This window comes from Lepidochelys olivacea, assembly GCF_965140295.1.
Source record: "Lepidochelys olivacea isolate rLepOli2 genome assembly, chromosome: 8".
NCBI lineage: Eukaryota > Metazoa > Chordata > Testudines > Cheloniidae > Lepidochelys > Lepidochelys olivacea.
This window is the reverse complement of record NC_140418.1, coordinates 60,965,313-60,981,532: the sequence shown is the minus strand read 5'-3', so window position 1 is coordinate 60,981,532 and position 16,220 is coordinate 60,965,313. Positions and strand designations below refer to the sequence as shown.

At 40.6% G+C, this 16,220-nt stretch overlaps 1 protein-coding gene across 1 annotated transcript in view; it reads right to left on the bottom strand.

The window, feature by feature from the left end:
• LOC311524945 (regulator of G-protein signaling 21-like) overlaps positions 1-16,220 on the bottom strand; it is a gene marked incomplete at both ends in the record, with an annotated part of 44,248 nt that overhangs the window by 2,557 nt on the left and 25,471 nt on the right. The window contains 2 exons of the mRNA XM_084636620.1: positions 5,786-5,952; positions 8,131-8,212. Coding sequence (XP_084492746.1) covers positions 5,786-5,952; positions 8,131-8,212 — 249 coding nt within the window. The remainder of the gene's footprint in view (positions 1-5,785; positions 5,953-8,130; positions 8,213-16,220) is intronic.

Sequence of the window (16,220 nt, the reverse complement as noted above, 5' to 3'; positions counted from 1 at the left end):
TAGTCTCTTCCAGGTCTGTCTGTGGTAGAGGAGGGTTTATTAAAGCTTCTTTATGTTGTTTTGGTCTATTAGTTCTGCAACTTTCACATGTAGACACTTTATTCTTTGTCTTTGCTGATGCCCGGCCACCACACTGCCTGGTTGACCTGTTCATGGTATTTAGTTAATCCTTGATGTTGTTCATGGATGAGGTTTAGAATTTCACCTCTCATTTTGTTTGGAACTACAGTGTAATCACCTTTAATCATTAGTCCATCTGGCTCACTTAATTGTCCATGTACTGCAAACTAGGCTCCTCTCACTTCCTTCATGCTGTTTAAGGCCAGCTGGCCCAAGTAGCTAATGTAACTTAGAATGTCTTGAAGCTGCATGTCTGCCAAGATTGTTTTTTTGTACCTGGTGTAGTCTCTTTTCTGATACTGAGACTCTCTTATCCATAGCATCCATGTGTGCCCTTACATCATCTTCAAGATCACAGGTGATGCTGGGCTCTGGAACTGTGTGTCTGCTACTACCTGATTTTTGCCAGGAACACAAGTAGCAATTGGGTTAAATCACATTAACGTTATTGATAGATGCTGGCATCACAGTGGTGCTTGATCCCAGTCTTTTCCATTGATGGGAGTTACAAGTGGCTTATAGTCTGTTATCAGTGTAAAAGAATCCAGTCCATACAGCTATTTGTAAAAATTCTCACATATCCTAGGCTTGCCAGACACTCCTTTTCAATCTGTGCATATAGTTTTTCTGCTTCTATGAGTGTGTGAGAGCAAAATGCAACTGGCTTCCATTCAGATCCATGTTGTTGCAATGATACACCACCTGCCCCATAGCTGCTTGCATCTGGACTGACCATTGTGGGTTTGGTCACATCACAGTACTTGAGTACTGGAGCTGTTGAGGTAATTTCTTTTACCTTTCTGAAGGCAATTTCTTGATTTGACCCCCATAGCAAAGATGTGGATTTTAAAGGTTCATTCGGTGGTTTTGTCACTATAGAAAGGTCATGTAGGTATCGACCAAAATAATTTACCATCCTCAGTATACGTCTCAGTTCAGGTACATTTGTTGGTGCATTCAATTCTCAAATAGCTTTTACTTTCTCAGAGCTACGACTGATTCCATCTTGGTTCATTGTCTGTCCTAAAAACTCAATTTGAGATATTTGGAAAATGATTTTTTCTTTGTTTAGCTTCAGTCCAGACTGACTGATTAGGCTTAGAACTTTACTAAGGGTTTTGTTGTGTTCTTCCATCAAAGGACCCATATATTAAAATATCATCCATGAAAACTACAACTTCATTTGTGTTTCTTAACAGTTCTGCCATCTTTCTTTGGAAAATTTCAGGTGCACTGGTAATCCCAAAAGCTAATCTTCAAAAGCAAAATCTCCCAAAGGGTATGATGAATGTAGCCAGTTTAGAACTCTTTGGCTAAAGGAAGTAGCCAGACTCTGTTTGAGGCATCCAGTTTGGAGAATACTGTGGCTCCTTTGCTTTGGGGAGGAAGTCATCCATTGTGGGAGGATCTGTTTTTCTCTCACAGCTGTTTAATTAAATCTTTAAGATCCATACAGATTTGTATTTTTCCATTTTTCTTTATAAACAGGATTACTGGAGCACATGGTGTTCGTTCAGATTTTCTCAATAATGCCTATCTGCTCCATTCTCTTTAATCTAGTTTCTACGTTATGAAACAATGGGATATGAATCCTGCAAGGTCTATGCACATTATATGGTTCAGCATTGTCTTTTAAGGTTATTTGTACTGGATCTCCTTTTAAAAGCCCAATATCTCCAAATATTTTGAGTTCTCACACCTTTTTCACTAGGCCTGCCATGATGTGTCTGGTTAGATTGTTGATCTTTGATCCTTTGATCATGTACATTCTGAATGCAAAACTTTTGTCTTCGTAAATTGTTTCTGTGGTAAACTGGCACATACAGTTCAGATTAGCTCCGGAGCTAGTCAAGGAGATATCAGGTAATTTCAGCTCTGGGAGAGATTATAGGTGATTGTAAGTCCCTTTTGAGAGGATGGTTACATCTAATACTTAGTCATTTAAAAGTTAATAACCTTTCCATGAATATTCAGTTTCACTTTCCAGGCAGGCTATGTGTCACCACATGTGATAGATCCCAGAAACAATGGCTCTTGATTGTCTGAAATATTAGTCAACTCCCTGACTGCCTTGGTATGGCAAACAGCTGCAAAATGTCCATATTTTGTGCATTTATTACATATTTCATGTTTAGCATGACATGCATCTTAAGCTATGAATTTTTCCAAATCCTCTGCATTTAGTCTGAAATTCTTGGTAGCCTGGGACTCCCTCATAGCCTCAGGGCTTCTGTATTAATGATTTTTAGCTCTCATGGTGTGTCTGTTTATAGCTTCTAAGCTAGTTTCAGGTTTTTCAAGTTGCTCCTGCCTCTTCTTCTGCTGTTTGACTAGTTCAGACTGTTTTGCTAAGGGGGTAGCAGTTTGTAGATTTAAATCTGTCTTTAATTGTAGTTCCTGTGAAATGCTTTTATCTCTAGGTTCAATGATTAGTCTGTCTCTGATGTTTTCATGTTTTGCAGTCCCAAAATCAGAGTTTTCAGCCAAAGTATGCAGAACTCTTATAAAAGAGTCAACATTTTCTCCTGGTTCTTGAATTCTCTGATGAAAACATGCTCTTTCATAAGCCACATTTCTCTGAGGTGTAAAGTATGAAATCAAAAACATACAGAAGCCTTTCATAATAATCTTTGTGACAATCTTCAGTAAAGGCAAAAGATTTAAAGATATGCTTTGACTGCTTCCCCATAGCATAAATTAAAGAAGATACCTGAATATCTCCAGTTTCCGGTGGAGTTTTGTAGCAGTTCAAAATATTTCAAAGTACTGCTTCCAGTCTGTCCATTCTAAAGTTCCTTGAAAACGGAATTTCTCAGGGGCACTGAGAAGTGGCTTGTTGATTAGATTGATCCCGCAATATTTGTTGCTTTGTTCTTTCTGTTTGCAACCTTGTTGCTAATTTTCTTCTATTTGTACTCTCCTCTGGCACCAGTTAGACTACCTTTACTTCTGACATAATGTCATGTGCTTCTTGTACTGAGTAGGCTGCAGGGCTGCTACTAGAATGTCAGACTCTTGCACCAGATATGGACTGGGTACAGAGTTTCCTTCTTAGAGAGCCACACCAGAGATGTGTTCACTAAAAGATACTCTGTTGCACTGCTAGGAAGGATGGCTGTTGTGAGCTTAATGAAAGTATGTTACACATGACACCTCCTAGTGAACAATATAATACAGTTTAGCATTCTGTTACATCTGGCACTCAAGGGGGGCAGCAAGCAGGGGCTGCTCAGTGAGGGTAGGTGCCCTGTATTCATGGGAGGCAGCAGGCAGGTGGTTGGGGAATGTCTGGAGGAGAACAGTGTGCGAGGTTCTCAGGAGAGGCAGTTGGCAGGGACTGTGGGGTGCCCGGAGCAGGAAGGGAGCATAAGGTGGTGGGGTGCCTGGGGATAGTGGGTGAGAGGAGAGAAGTGCCTCAAAGGGGAGGAGGGTATCTGGTACTCACAAGGGGCAGCAACCAGAGGAGAGAGGGTGTTGAAGGGGTGCTCAGTACTCACAGGGGGCACCAAGGAAGAGGTGCCTGTTACTCACCACAGTTTAGCAGTTAAGGAAGCCTTCTGTTCCTTGTGGACCTGTTGCTGCAAAGGTCAGGTCAGGTGGTCTTTGCTGCCAGGACCCAGCTCTCTGCTAATTTTGCTTACTAACTTCAGAGCAGCGCAACCAACCAGAATATCCGTCTTTGCAACGGCACACCATGCCATCTGGCAGGGACTCTGCATGGAGGGACCAATCCACCATGTCTCCTTCCTGATTGAGGAGTTGGGTCCAGGGACTTCTAGCATGTCCAAAATTTGGGTGAAAATTAGTAAAAGTCAAATAATTTTTTTTAAACTCAGGAATTTTTTGGGAAAAATGGGTAAAAACTGAAAATGAAGGACCTTATATATAATGTAGTCTTAAAGGACATTTTAATGTTTTGTTTTGCTTTTAAAAAAAGTAAAGTCTGAGTGTTACTTTATCTCATGCAGAAGAAAGGACATGTCATAAAATAATTTTTAAAAAGGGGGATTCATGAGCAGATAAGTACTAAATTAGAGGCCCTGTCATTTAGTTACTCCTACTTGGCGCTACTAGCATTTTATTATAATAATATCCTTTTTGCTATCATCTGCAGTTTCAGCTAGATAATTTCACTCATGGTTTTCATGCTCCAAATTCAGAGGTATTGAGTCCCTGCAACTCTCATTGACTTCAGCAAGACAAAAATTATAGGATTTGGCCTATCATTTTTGTAATATTGTTTGTAATAATAATAATATAAAAGAGCTTTGATCAGTCATAAGACATCAGGACATTCAAAACACTGTCACTATCAAAAGCAGAAGGATCAGTGCAAAGGCCACGGAGGGAGCACACATCATAAGGTAATTAATTCACATATTTCTTCATTCACACAAAACATTTTCTTTCGTGATCAAATTGAACATTGTGGAAGGAATATTTCAAAGGGACTGTTTCAATATTCATAACATCAAAAATCTCTGTTAAAGGAAATGAACAAATAGTAGCCAGTAGCGCACTTTAATTTACTTTGTGGAAGGAATGTAGTTTATCGTACCATAAAAAGCATATTGTCAATGAAAAGCAAAGAAAAGTAAATGCACAGCCACTATTGCCAACCCCAACCTTTCAAAAATCATGAGATTGGCTAAATAATCATGAGATGCTAATGTAAACTAAGACATTTGTGAGGGTTTTTATGTGCCTTATGGGTTTTTGAAGCTTTAGGGGGATGCCACCTGCTCCCAAAGTGTGTGAGAGCTTTTAAGGGTCAAAATTCAGCCTCAGATATACATGCAAAAATGTTTCCTTCCCCTGATTACTCAGAGAGGGCTCTTCTTGCCCTCCTCCACCCCTAACATGAGGGAGCTGCCATCTAATCTCTCTACTACCCCATCACTATCACTCCACCTTCTTCAGCCTCCCTTTACCCTTCATTAGAATTGCAGAGGAAGTCTGCTTCTCCCCCACCCCACCTGCCAGTGTCCTGCTCCTCCCACATTCTGCACATGAACCTTTTATAGGGTCTCTGATGCTCCTCACAGTCCATTTCCTAACTCTCTTGTCTAGGGTGGGAGCCATTTTGCCTGTGGGAGGTGGCAGCCACATTTATTACAGGCAGCCTCACTTCAGCAAGCAGATAGACTGTAGGGAAATTGCCATCATACTCTTTTCAACCCCCTTGAGAGTAATGGGACAGTTATTCCGAGTAAGGGAAAAATCACGAGTTAACATGATGAAAGGCTACCCTCATATGAGAGGTAAAAAAAGCCCCAAAATTGCTAGAGTCATGATAAAATTGAGTTTGCAATAATGCATACTTCTCCATGCATCAAAATGAGAGTGCATGCATTAAGAGGTAGCACTGAACCCAAATCCTGTGTAATGTTTACCTGAAGTGTATATTCAGACACTAGATGTCTCTGTGTGCTTTTAAGAGTTCTAAGAAGGGTGTATTCTCTCGTAAATGAGAAAAGCAAAGCTGGAACTCAAGCTGTTTGGAAGCCTGTTTGGTTGTCTGTAGTTGTAGTTACTTGTCTTTCATAAATGCATCCTGTTGTAGACACACTGTGATCTTGAATATCATTACATTCTGGATCTGAGCTTTGCAGCTTGAGGACTATCCCTGGAAACTATCTGAGGAAAGTAAAAATGACTGTTTTACCTCCCTTGGAGCATCAGCCTGGATAAATTCTGAATAAATCTTTCGGGCTTTTGAGGCAATTTTAGCAGAAGACTTAGTTTTCTTGAAGTCCTCACAGGCCATCCAGAAGTCAATGTTCTCCTCACTGAACTCGGACTTCAGGAATGTTCTAAAGGCAGCCAAGCCATCTGCAGAAATAGAAAAATAAATTAGAAGACCTATATAATCTATGTAGCAGTCCAGAGGGTAAATCATGTTAGGGTCCAAAAATTGAATCCTTCTGTCCTTATTCAGTCTACAAACCCCTGGGACAAATTCAGCCTTTTGTTAGACTCAAACAAAACTGCTTCCATTTCAGTGTAATTGTATGAGTATAACAGAAAGCTGATTTTGGAACTTCGAATTTAATGGGAATCTTGTCTGAGAAAGGACCACAGGATTTAGCTATATCAACATAACCAAATGTCAACATTTGGGGATTGATCACTCAGACAAACTCTCATTGAAGAAAGATAGTTGGTTTCTGTTTGCTTCCCCCTTCAAAATTCAAAGTAATCAATGAGAGTTTTTTCCAACTCAGAACTGCAGAATTTGACATGTGAAAAGTAATTTTAATGGGAAGATATTTACTTGTATTAGAAAGATGGACTAATTCATGAAAAATCTTAACTTTCCACTATTTACAGTATTACCTGTAGTTCATATGAAAATTATACACCATCAGAAAAGGTTTTGAGATTTAAGCAGTATATTGGGACCTGGGAGATGCCCATTCAGTTCCTGGCTCCACCACAGAATTCCAGTGTGGCCTTGTGAACTCGCTTAATCTCTCTTTGCCTCAGTTCCCCATTAGTAGACCGGGGATATCCAGGAAATCCAGTTAATCTTCTCTATTTAGATGATAAGAACTCCAGGGTTTGGAGTCTCTCTTTCTGTGTGTTTCTCAAGTGCCAACTGTAGTGGAGTTTTAATCTTGGTTGGGACCTGTAGGTACTACAAGGTAATACAGATAAGAAGTAATAATCCTGTATTCCATATCTTGTCATTTGAAAAGAATTTTCTCCCATTCAGGAAATCCATTTCAGACTGATCCTGAGACAGTCTGTGGAAACTGAAAACTTATTTGGGGAGAGTGAAACTGTAATTTTATTTAAAGTCCATGTAAATGAAAAGGGAATATTTAAGAATGCAATTTAAATTCAAGTTTTAAGACTTTATGCCTTTCAGTTGAAAACTCCATCTGGCAACTGTACTTTAAACGCAGAGAATTTCATTATGTTCTTGAAAGCTGTACAGGATTTGTATTGAAATTGACACCGAGATGGGAATGATGATGGGAATTTTGTCTGTCAGTAGTTTCCTTGTTACAGAACTCTAGACTGATCCTGCTCCCACTGAGGTCAATGTGACTTTTACAATTAACTTCAGTGAGAGCAAAATAAAACCTTCTGCTAGGTCACAACTAGTGGAAGAGCCAAGATGGTACAAAAAGGGCAGCTCTTTGGGGCAAGCGCTGTCTTTTATTCTGTATAGATAGCACATAGCACCTCTCGTTATCTGGACTAAATCAGGTCCTGGGCCACGGCAGAGGATGGCCAGAAACAATGACTGATAAGTTAGGAGTGGTGTATGATCTGAATTGCAGAGACCAATTGGAAAGCTGCTGCTTGACACAGCATGTACCACTTGAGACAGGCATTCATTAAATCCTGAGGAACTAAGGCCAAAAACCACAAACAAACCAAAAAAAAAAACCTCTTCCACTGGCCATACAAAGAAGCCACCAAACAAAGGAGCCCCATGAAAAACCACACAACCCAGGAACAACGTAGGCCAATGTAAGGGTGAAATGTTGCAGGAATGACAGCACAACCCCTATAGTTAACTGTTTCCAGGCTATCCTCTTGCTTTTAGTCACTGATAACTTCCCTAAATTTTCACCTTTTGGCTGAATGTTTTGTTTTTGTTCTATCTCTGCATGAAGATGAACTGGGGAGTAGGGGGCGGGCAGGATGGTTGGAAGGGAGGTTTGAGTAAAATCAGTTCAACTGCAATGGAGGATGGGCAAGGAGAGTGGAAAACATCCCCAAGTAAGAGTTGGCCAAATTCTGCCCTCCATTCTGCCCGTGCAACACCATTGAAATAATCTTAATAGGTCCAGATTCTTCAGTGAGGTTCTAATTTGTGTATTTTTTTAAAATGTAGCTAGTAATTTTTAAAACTAACCGTAGGTGTCATATTTAGATCAAACTGCCATTTAATTATAACATCTCTGGGCTGGAATCTGCTCCCACTGAAGTTGGTGCCAAAGCTCTCCATGACCTCCGATAAACAGTCAGTAGATATGTTTTTACAGTACTTCTTACCTTTATTTTCCAGTAGTGTATCCACAGTCTCAGACCATGCCATTGTTTCCTTAGGGGTTGACCTGTGGAAACAACATCTACCCTTGAAAATAGCATTGTGATCTTTTGCCTATGCAGTCTATGTTAGTTTTTCTGTTGCTTGGAACATGTCATCATCACCTCATTAACGAAGCAAGATGAGTAACTTACAGCATTGCACCATATATCAAACAGTAAAAGGTTAAAAGAAAGCCTGACTTTTTTTAGTGTACAGATAACCATAGAGTACTGCAAAGTAGAATGTAATTTGACACTGGCAACTTGATTATTAATCTAGGAGACAGTAGTAATAATGTTTGCAATTGGCTGAACTATAATAAAGGTGCAGGAGATATATTAGTCACTGTTCTGTAGTGGAGTGCTGGATTTCTTCTCAACTTTGAATGGATTAACCATTAATTTATATGACACTTTTTGCTTGCAATAACTAAAATTATCTAAAAGGTTATCACACTAGCAATGGTGTGATAAATGGACTATTTCTCAGTTTCTTACTAGTATAAATATCTGGATCCGTTCACAGTTTTGCTTCTTAACAAGGTTTTGATTAAGTATTTGTTAAAGCTGTAATAATCTGTCTTTTTTGTTTCCCACTGGCGTTGGAGGCTCCCCCTCTCCCATTTCTAAGAAAGCACAAGAATACAATTACTTAATAAAATTTCAATTCTGGGCTGATGTATCTAAATCTAGGAACCTGTCAGGGCAGAATAAGATCTTTTCCAAACTAGTTAATAATAATTTTAAGTGCTCCTTCCTTCCTTCCGGACTTGGTGCATGTGGAATATGGTCTAAAACAGACTTGCTGAACACCTGAACTGTTATCCATTGTCCCTCCAATGAATAAAACCCATTATTATGTAAGTCTTACACCCTAGGGGGTATCTGATGCAGAGCGGTCAAGTGGTTGTTTGTTTATATGTTCTATTTATTAGGCTGGCTCCATTTTTTTTAAATGATCAGTTTCTGAAGATTTTACTGGACAGCAATATTTATAGCACAATCTGTCTAGTTAGATAATTTTAAGCCACCTATCACTATATTTTAGGATTTCATCAAGATGTGCCTTACATATTGATATACAGAGTGGAATGACTGTGCCACTCACATGTATGGCCAAGTCTACACTGAGGCCATGTCTACACTAGAAAAAAAAGGTTTATTGTTAACTAAAATGTTATAATCTTAGCATAGACAAGGCAAATTGTATATTTAACACTTTAGGGTTTTCTTCAATCAGCTAAAATATTAAAACTACAATTTGCCTTGTCTAAAATAGCATTTTCCCCCCTCATGAAGACCACGCTGTGTGCAGTGAAGATGAGGATATGTGTAAATTAGGCTTGATCTACACTGAAAATTTACATCGACATAGCTACATCTCTCAGAGGTGTGAAAATATACACGTCTGAGAGACATAGCTATGCTGACCCGATCCACTTGCTAGACAGCACTAGGTAAACAGAAGAATTCTTCCATCAACCTAGCTATTGCCTCTCGGAGAAGTGGATTAACTACAGCAATGGGAGAACCCCTCCTGTCACTGTAGTGAGTGTCTACAGTGAAGCCCTACAGCAGTGCCTCTGTAGCATTTTAAGTGTAGACATAGCCTCAGAATATTTTTCTATTAGTTAATTGATTGCAAATGGCAAATGTTTGTGACCTGCCCAAGGGATCAGCCTAGGTAAATGACAACAAACAAAGAGTTGGGGAGTGTCAGTAAGAGCCTTTTCAAATGTGAATTGTTCTGAGTTAATAAATTCAAGATAAAAATCTTAGTGAACTGAAGAAGTAGACAACTCCTCAGATAAAGAGAAACCACCAGCACACAGAATCACATTGGCATGAGGGAGAGTTTGGTTACATACACCAGAGAAAACTCTTACTAAAATTTCCATGACATTTGTAAAGGCTCAATTTTTAACGATCGTGAGAGAGGATCTAGGCCTCATACCCTAATTCATAGTTCATAACCAAAAATTAGTGGGAGAGGTGTGTTGTACTGAGCAAAATGCCAATCTGCCTATTTGAAAGGACAATGCAGAAACTGTCTGGGGCAGACGTGCAATCTGGTGTCTGAAGTATGTAAGCTAGTTTCTTAAGCCTTTCAAAAGCAATTATTTGACATTGTTAAAGGGTTTTGGTATTGTCAGTGGTTCCTAGAGAAAGCAGAGAGTCCAAACTCTCTTGTTTGTGTAGGTTACTGGTTTGCAAAGCCGAGGTAGCTGCTCTGGATCAAGGTGGTCTTGTTGGACCTACAAGCTGACCAAGATCTGGGGTTTAATAAACTGGCTGAGTGAGGTGGGGAGTCACTCACCTCCCTCTGGGCACAACAGCAGGATCTCACTGACAAAGAGATGTCAGAGCAGAAACTTGCTCTTTAGTCATATAAAATATTTCTTTTACCTCTTAGCTAAGCTGAGATGGCCATATTTGGTTTAGCTTATCAGAAGGGTAAATCAAGATATGTTAAGCAAACAGCTTGTTTTAATTCCATTTTATCTCTTTTTTTGTAAAAATTATTTACAAATTTAGTTAATATTATTGGTCTTTGGGTAACTTCACTCTCATGTCCACAGGAGAAAAGAAAACCTCCTCACCTCTAAGAAAAGGTGCTGAAGGGTGATGAGTTTCTTGAACCTATACCCTTCTCTGGCTCAGTCTGGACAGAGGTGTTTTATCCCACTGATTTGTGTTGATTCTAGGCTACCGCTGGCAAACAGAAGGGGTATATCTTCAATGCACAGTTAACCTGCATGACTTCAAAGTTGCTAACTCTCTGAAAACCCCCATCTGATTCACTGCATGTCCCATTTGCCCACCTCCTTGGGCTGAGCAACCAGTCAGAGCTGCTATAGGAAGACCTCCTTTCTTTTTCCCCCCTCCCCTGGGCAACCCAAAGCCATTCTCACAGAGGGGAGGGTGAAGCAGGGAGCTAAAGAACCCAGTAGCTCTGGGTAGCTCTGCTATTTAATCCCCACTCCCTCCTGGGACCAATAAGGATGGCACAGCACCTCTGCTCCTCCCCCAACCCTGGGAAGGTTATACCTCCCAACCCTTCAAGTGGCTAAAGTGGGGATGGCTCCTGCCCCCAGGATGGAGGGAGGTCTGGGGAAGGAATTGCAGAGTGAGTCCACCCCACACTCATCCCGTGTTGACACCTGGAATGGGTGGAAGGGACCCTGCTGCAACTCCCTCAAGCCTGGGTGTGTGTGTGTGTGTGTGAGAAACCCCGGGAGGAGTGGGGGTAAATTGATGGGGGGAGGGGCCTGGGGGGAGGATTGTCTTGGAGGTTGGGGGCAGAAGTAATTGCTGTGCAGGGGATGGGCAGATGTGACAAGCTCATGCAGTAGGGGCCAAATTCACTGTACCCGGTATAGCTGGGATAATGGGGAATACTATCTGTCACACATACACAGGGTATGGGCTGGGAGGAGGGGAGGTGTGTTAAAAATATTTTAAAAATCTAAACCATAATATAATCTTTAGAAAAAAATCTCAAGATTTTTTGGGCAACTGACTCAGGATTTTTGATCTCTTGAAGTTGGTAATACCGAGATTAGCACCCAGTTCTGAGCACCCAGGTTAGTGTAGGCTGCGTGTGAGTACCTCTATAGCAAACTCTCAGTGTTACTATATCCTCACTGTTTCTGCACTTGCCTGTGTGTGTCAGGGGACATATCTCACAGTTCTTTGTGCTGTGATACTCTCGTATTGTTTCCCAGTCAGTTATATCGGTTGTGGGAGACACAAAATGTCCTTCCAGAGAACTGTGGGACGGGGATTGTATGACTATCAGCACTTGAGTGATTTAGCCTATGTCCTTACTGCAAAGTGGGCAGTTTCCATCCTGAGGTATAGCCGGGGCTCAGGTTCTAGGTAAGCTAGCCTGGGCTTAAGCACCTCCAAACCCTGGTCAGAGGTTCTTCTGTGTAGATGGTAAGGAAGTTTGGGCTAAACCTGGTAGGAACCTGGGTTAACTATGCAGTGAAGACTTACCCTAGGTGGGAAATCAAAAGACCAAGGAGGAGATGTGAGTTGGAGGAGATTATTGGTAACAATGTCTTCATCCAAAAGACTCCCACAGAGTAAATTGGGTAAGGAAATCACTCATTTTATTCAGAACAATGAAGGGTCTAAATTGACCCTGCTAGGTTCCAAATATGCAAGTCCAGTTATTTCCTATCTCATGCTTAGACCACGAAGCTATGGCCCCTAATGAGGACAGGTGCTCAGTCCAGCTAAAATTAGACTTGGTGATTGTTGTCTCACCAAAGCACTGCCGGCCTTCTGTGTCTATCAGGTATGGAGGCTATTCATAATTCTTAATGGGGAGGAATCTCTTTCCTCTGCAGGTGCATAACACCCAATCAAGAATTCTATGCTGCTTCTTTCTGAGGAGTAGAAATGCGAGGGCAGATTCTTTCAGGGTTGATTGGACATTTTATAGTAACCTTTAATGTGAAGTTTATGGTGCTCTTGACTGACTGACAAATCTGTTCTGAAATCGTCTAAGGAACATTCTTTATGTCAGTCGTTGATCCTAGCAGGGACTTATGCTCCTATCATGATGCTCCTATATATACTATAGATATTGACTTAAAAAGATGTGTTTCCAGAGACTAAACAGCTGGTAATGGCTAAAACTGGTCAAACTCTTCATTCTGAATAGTATATTGAGGGGCTTTTTAAAATTTTTTACTCAGTCATGATTACTATAAATATATATGATATTCTTAAATATTCCCTGAGATCTAGGTTCTCACAGCTAGTACTGAGCTGCACAGGGGAGTTTGTGAGTTCTAATCCACACAGAGTTATGAAAGTATATTACAGACAATAATAGTATTCATTAATTGCATACTTATCAAGATGCAACATGGGAGCATTAATATGTTATAATGTAAGTGCCATTGTTTTCAGAGGAGTTTCTATAAGGTTAGTGCATTGATGCTATAAAATCGCAAGCATTATATTGAAGTAGCTGTCAATTTACTTGCATCATAACTGCAAAATAATACACACAAAATTAATAAAATTGCATATGTATAAACGGAATCTAAATATAGTCAATATATATTAAAACGCAAATCAAAACCATAAAATATATTATATGAAATTGTGACATTGTCAATTGTCTGACAATCTGTGAGCCTGTCACCTCTCTGCTCCTGCTCACCAACTCTCTCCCTTTGGCAGAGTTATGCCAGCAGAGAAATTGGATCAGTAAATGTAACAACTTTAATCAAATATATAACAAATACCTGGGAAGTTCAGTGAATATATAACTGCTTTCAAATCTCATGGGGAAGCAGAATGACAGACCGGGGAAAATCAGAAAGAATGGCCCTAATCCTGCATGCTTTCCTCCTGAGAGTAGTGTTGTTTGCTTCACTCAGAGTGATCTTACTGACTTCAGTTGGATTACTCTCATGAGTATTGTGAGCAGAATTTGCCCCAAGGACCAAAATCAGCATATTAATTATAAATGAGGAAGGAAATAAAAACTGTCCAGGCTAATCAGATGTCAGCTGTCCCATTCCATACATCTTCTCAGATAAAAATAGCCATAAACAACAACTCACTTCACTGGCATTTTTCATTCCACTGTCTGACTGTCACAGGTAATGCAGATTTTTTCTTTCTGACTGATCTTCAAGTTAAAGGTAATGTGACAGCAGGAACATTACAATTAGTATGCAAATAACCAAACAGCGGGTTGCAAATTGACATTCTGTTTTTACCACTTTCTTTCAAATTATTTCTGTTTCACAATCATGGCTTGTTTTTGATCATGGCCAGCCTAATTTAATCCCCCCAGTGCAAGAAATAGCTATTTAATTAAACATGGTTTAGATGGAAACATCTCTCAAACTTTCTTTATACTCTGAGCAACATCTTCACAGAGACATCATCTTGTGGGTCACTTCCTGGTCTTGAACCCGTGTTGTTATCAGCCTACCGATCATGAAGAGAAAGGTGGCAAGTTGTGCCTGTTTCTCTTGCTCCTCTTTCCTTTTCCTACTTCCTTCCTACCTACCAATAAACAAAACAAAAACAAAAAACAAACCCTATACTGCATGCAACTAACAAAGCTGTGCCAATTTTTTTCCAAATTCATTATAAGCCCTCCAAGACAGGATTGTTCCTTTTGTGTGTTTGTACAGCATCCTGAACAATGATGCCCTGGGCCTTTGCGTACTATAATAATATAAGTATTTAGTCCTACTACTGCTACTACTTCTACTACTAGTAATGTGATCATGCAACATCCCAGTGGCAGCTACAGCAATGCATTCAGAGTACATCTCTTTTCGACATAAACTCTTAATGTATTTTCAATGGTGCTATAAGTGTATTTTCTTTCTGGGAAAACTAATTGCACTGTCTCCTTCTGCTTTTCGTGTTCTCTCTCCTTTCCCTCTGTTCTTTATCCCCGAGCTTCCCTGCATGTGCTTCATACTGCCTGATTCTCCTCCTTCTCCTGTACGTTCCTCTGTCCTCCTGCCAGTCTCTCTGTCCCCTACTCCTCTGAACATGTTGGTCTGCAGACTGGTTTCCTTCTCCTCTCATCTCCTCTCCTCATCTCTCCTGCTGTGTCGTCCCCTACTCATTCTGCCCAGCTGAATGCTCAGCGATTGGTTTTCTTGGGCATATGAGCTGTATGAATGAATTAATATTGTTTTGAGCAATTTTTAAGTAAGTGAGACCTGCACGAAGGACTGTCTTAAATAAGTAACTCCCTGCATTAGGGACCACTTCAAAGTACTATTATGCAGTTTCCAGTACAATTTTGGTTGACCTTTATTCAAAGACAGATTCTGCTAGGCAACCAATATTTGCTGGTATCCTGAAAAATCAATTCAGACAAGTTTTCTTGTATTGGCTTTTAAAGGGTAACTGTAGGATGGCCTTAAATAACTTACCCTGGGAGAGATTAGTTTAGTATTTTGAGACGTTTGATTCAGTATTCCCCTTAGAACTACTTAAATATTTTGAAAACCTTATTAGTTCTTAATGTCTGTTTATTAAAGAAAATTTAAGATCTCAAAATTTTAAAAATTACTTTAGCTAACTGAATTTGTATTAAGTACTTCAGCAATACTTAACAAGATCCTCAGCACAAAGATACTAGATATTTTCATTGATAAGAAAATGTAGATTCTTCTCATTTTGATGGCAATGCAAGTTAAATGCAAATGTATCACACACACCAACAAAATCTTATCTTTAAAAATAATTATAAAATCTAAAAATTCAACATTGTCTAGAAATTCTTTGCAATTTTACCAGCCCAAGACCAAATAAATAGTGGCTTGTTAGTGAGCTTAAAGAGTATTCTGAAATATTTCATTTGTTTGAAAAAAGCAGCTTGGTTCCCACAGGCTATTGGTATAATAGAAAAAAAATCATTGCAATATGTCTTTGTGTAATTATACTGTAGCGGGGTGGTTACCCGCTCCGGCCCTGACAGGGCTGGGGCTGTGGTGAAAAGCCCAGGACCATTAAGGGAGCAGCTGCAGCTGTGGCCAGCTCAATCAGGCCCAGCTGGCCCCTATAAGAGTCTGTGAGCCAGGAGCACCATCACTCTCCCTCTGCCTGTAGAGGGAGAAGGGCCTGGCTGCAAGGTGCTGAGCAGGACACCTAGATTGGAGCAGGGCTGGGGAAGGGCCAGAGGAGCTGGGAGCTCCGGCCTGGAAAGCCTCAGGCTGCAGGCCTGACTACAGGCCAAATAGGTGTAGGGTTGCAGAGGGGCAGCCCATCGGTAGGTGGAGGCAGCAGGTCCAAAACCCCCTTGCCTGTGATGAGTGGCGTATACACTTCAGTCTGCTCCCGATATAAGGGGCTAAGTGGGGACTGGCAGTAGCCCAGACTAGGCAAGCTGGAGTTAGAGGGTGGGGAGACCCAGAACCTGAGAGGGTAGGGGTACTGCCAGGGGGGCAGCACCCCAGAGAAAGGGGCACTGGGTCCTGGGAGGGACACAGGGGCTGGAGGTAAGGCGGATCACCAGCCTGCAGAGGGCGCTCCGGTGGCTGGAGGAGCTAATTCCCAAC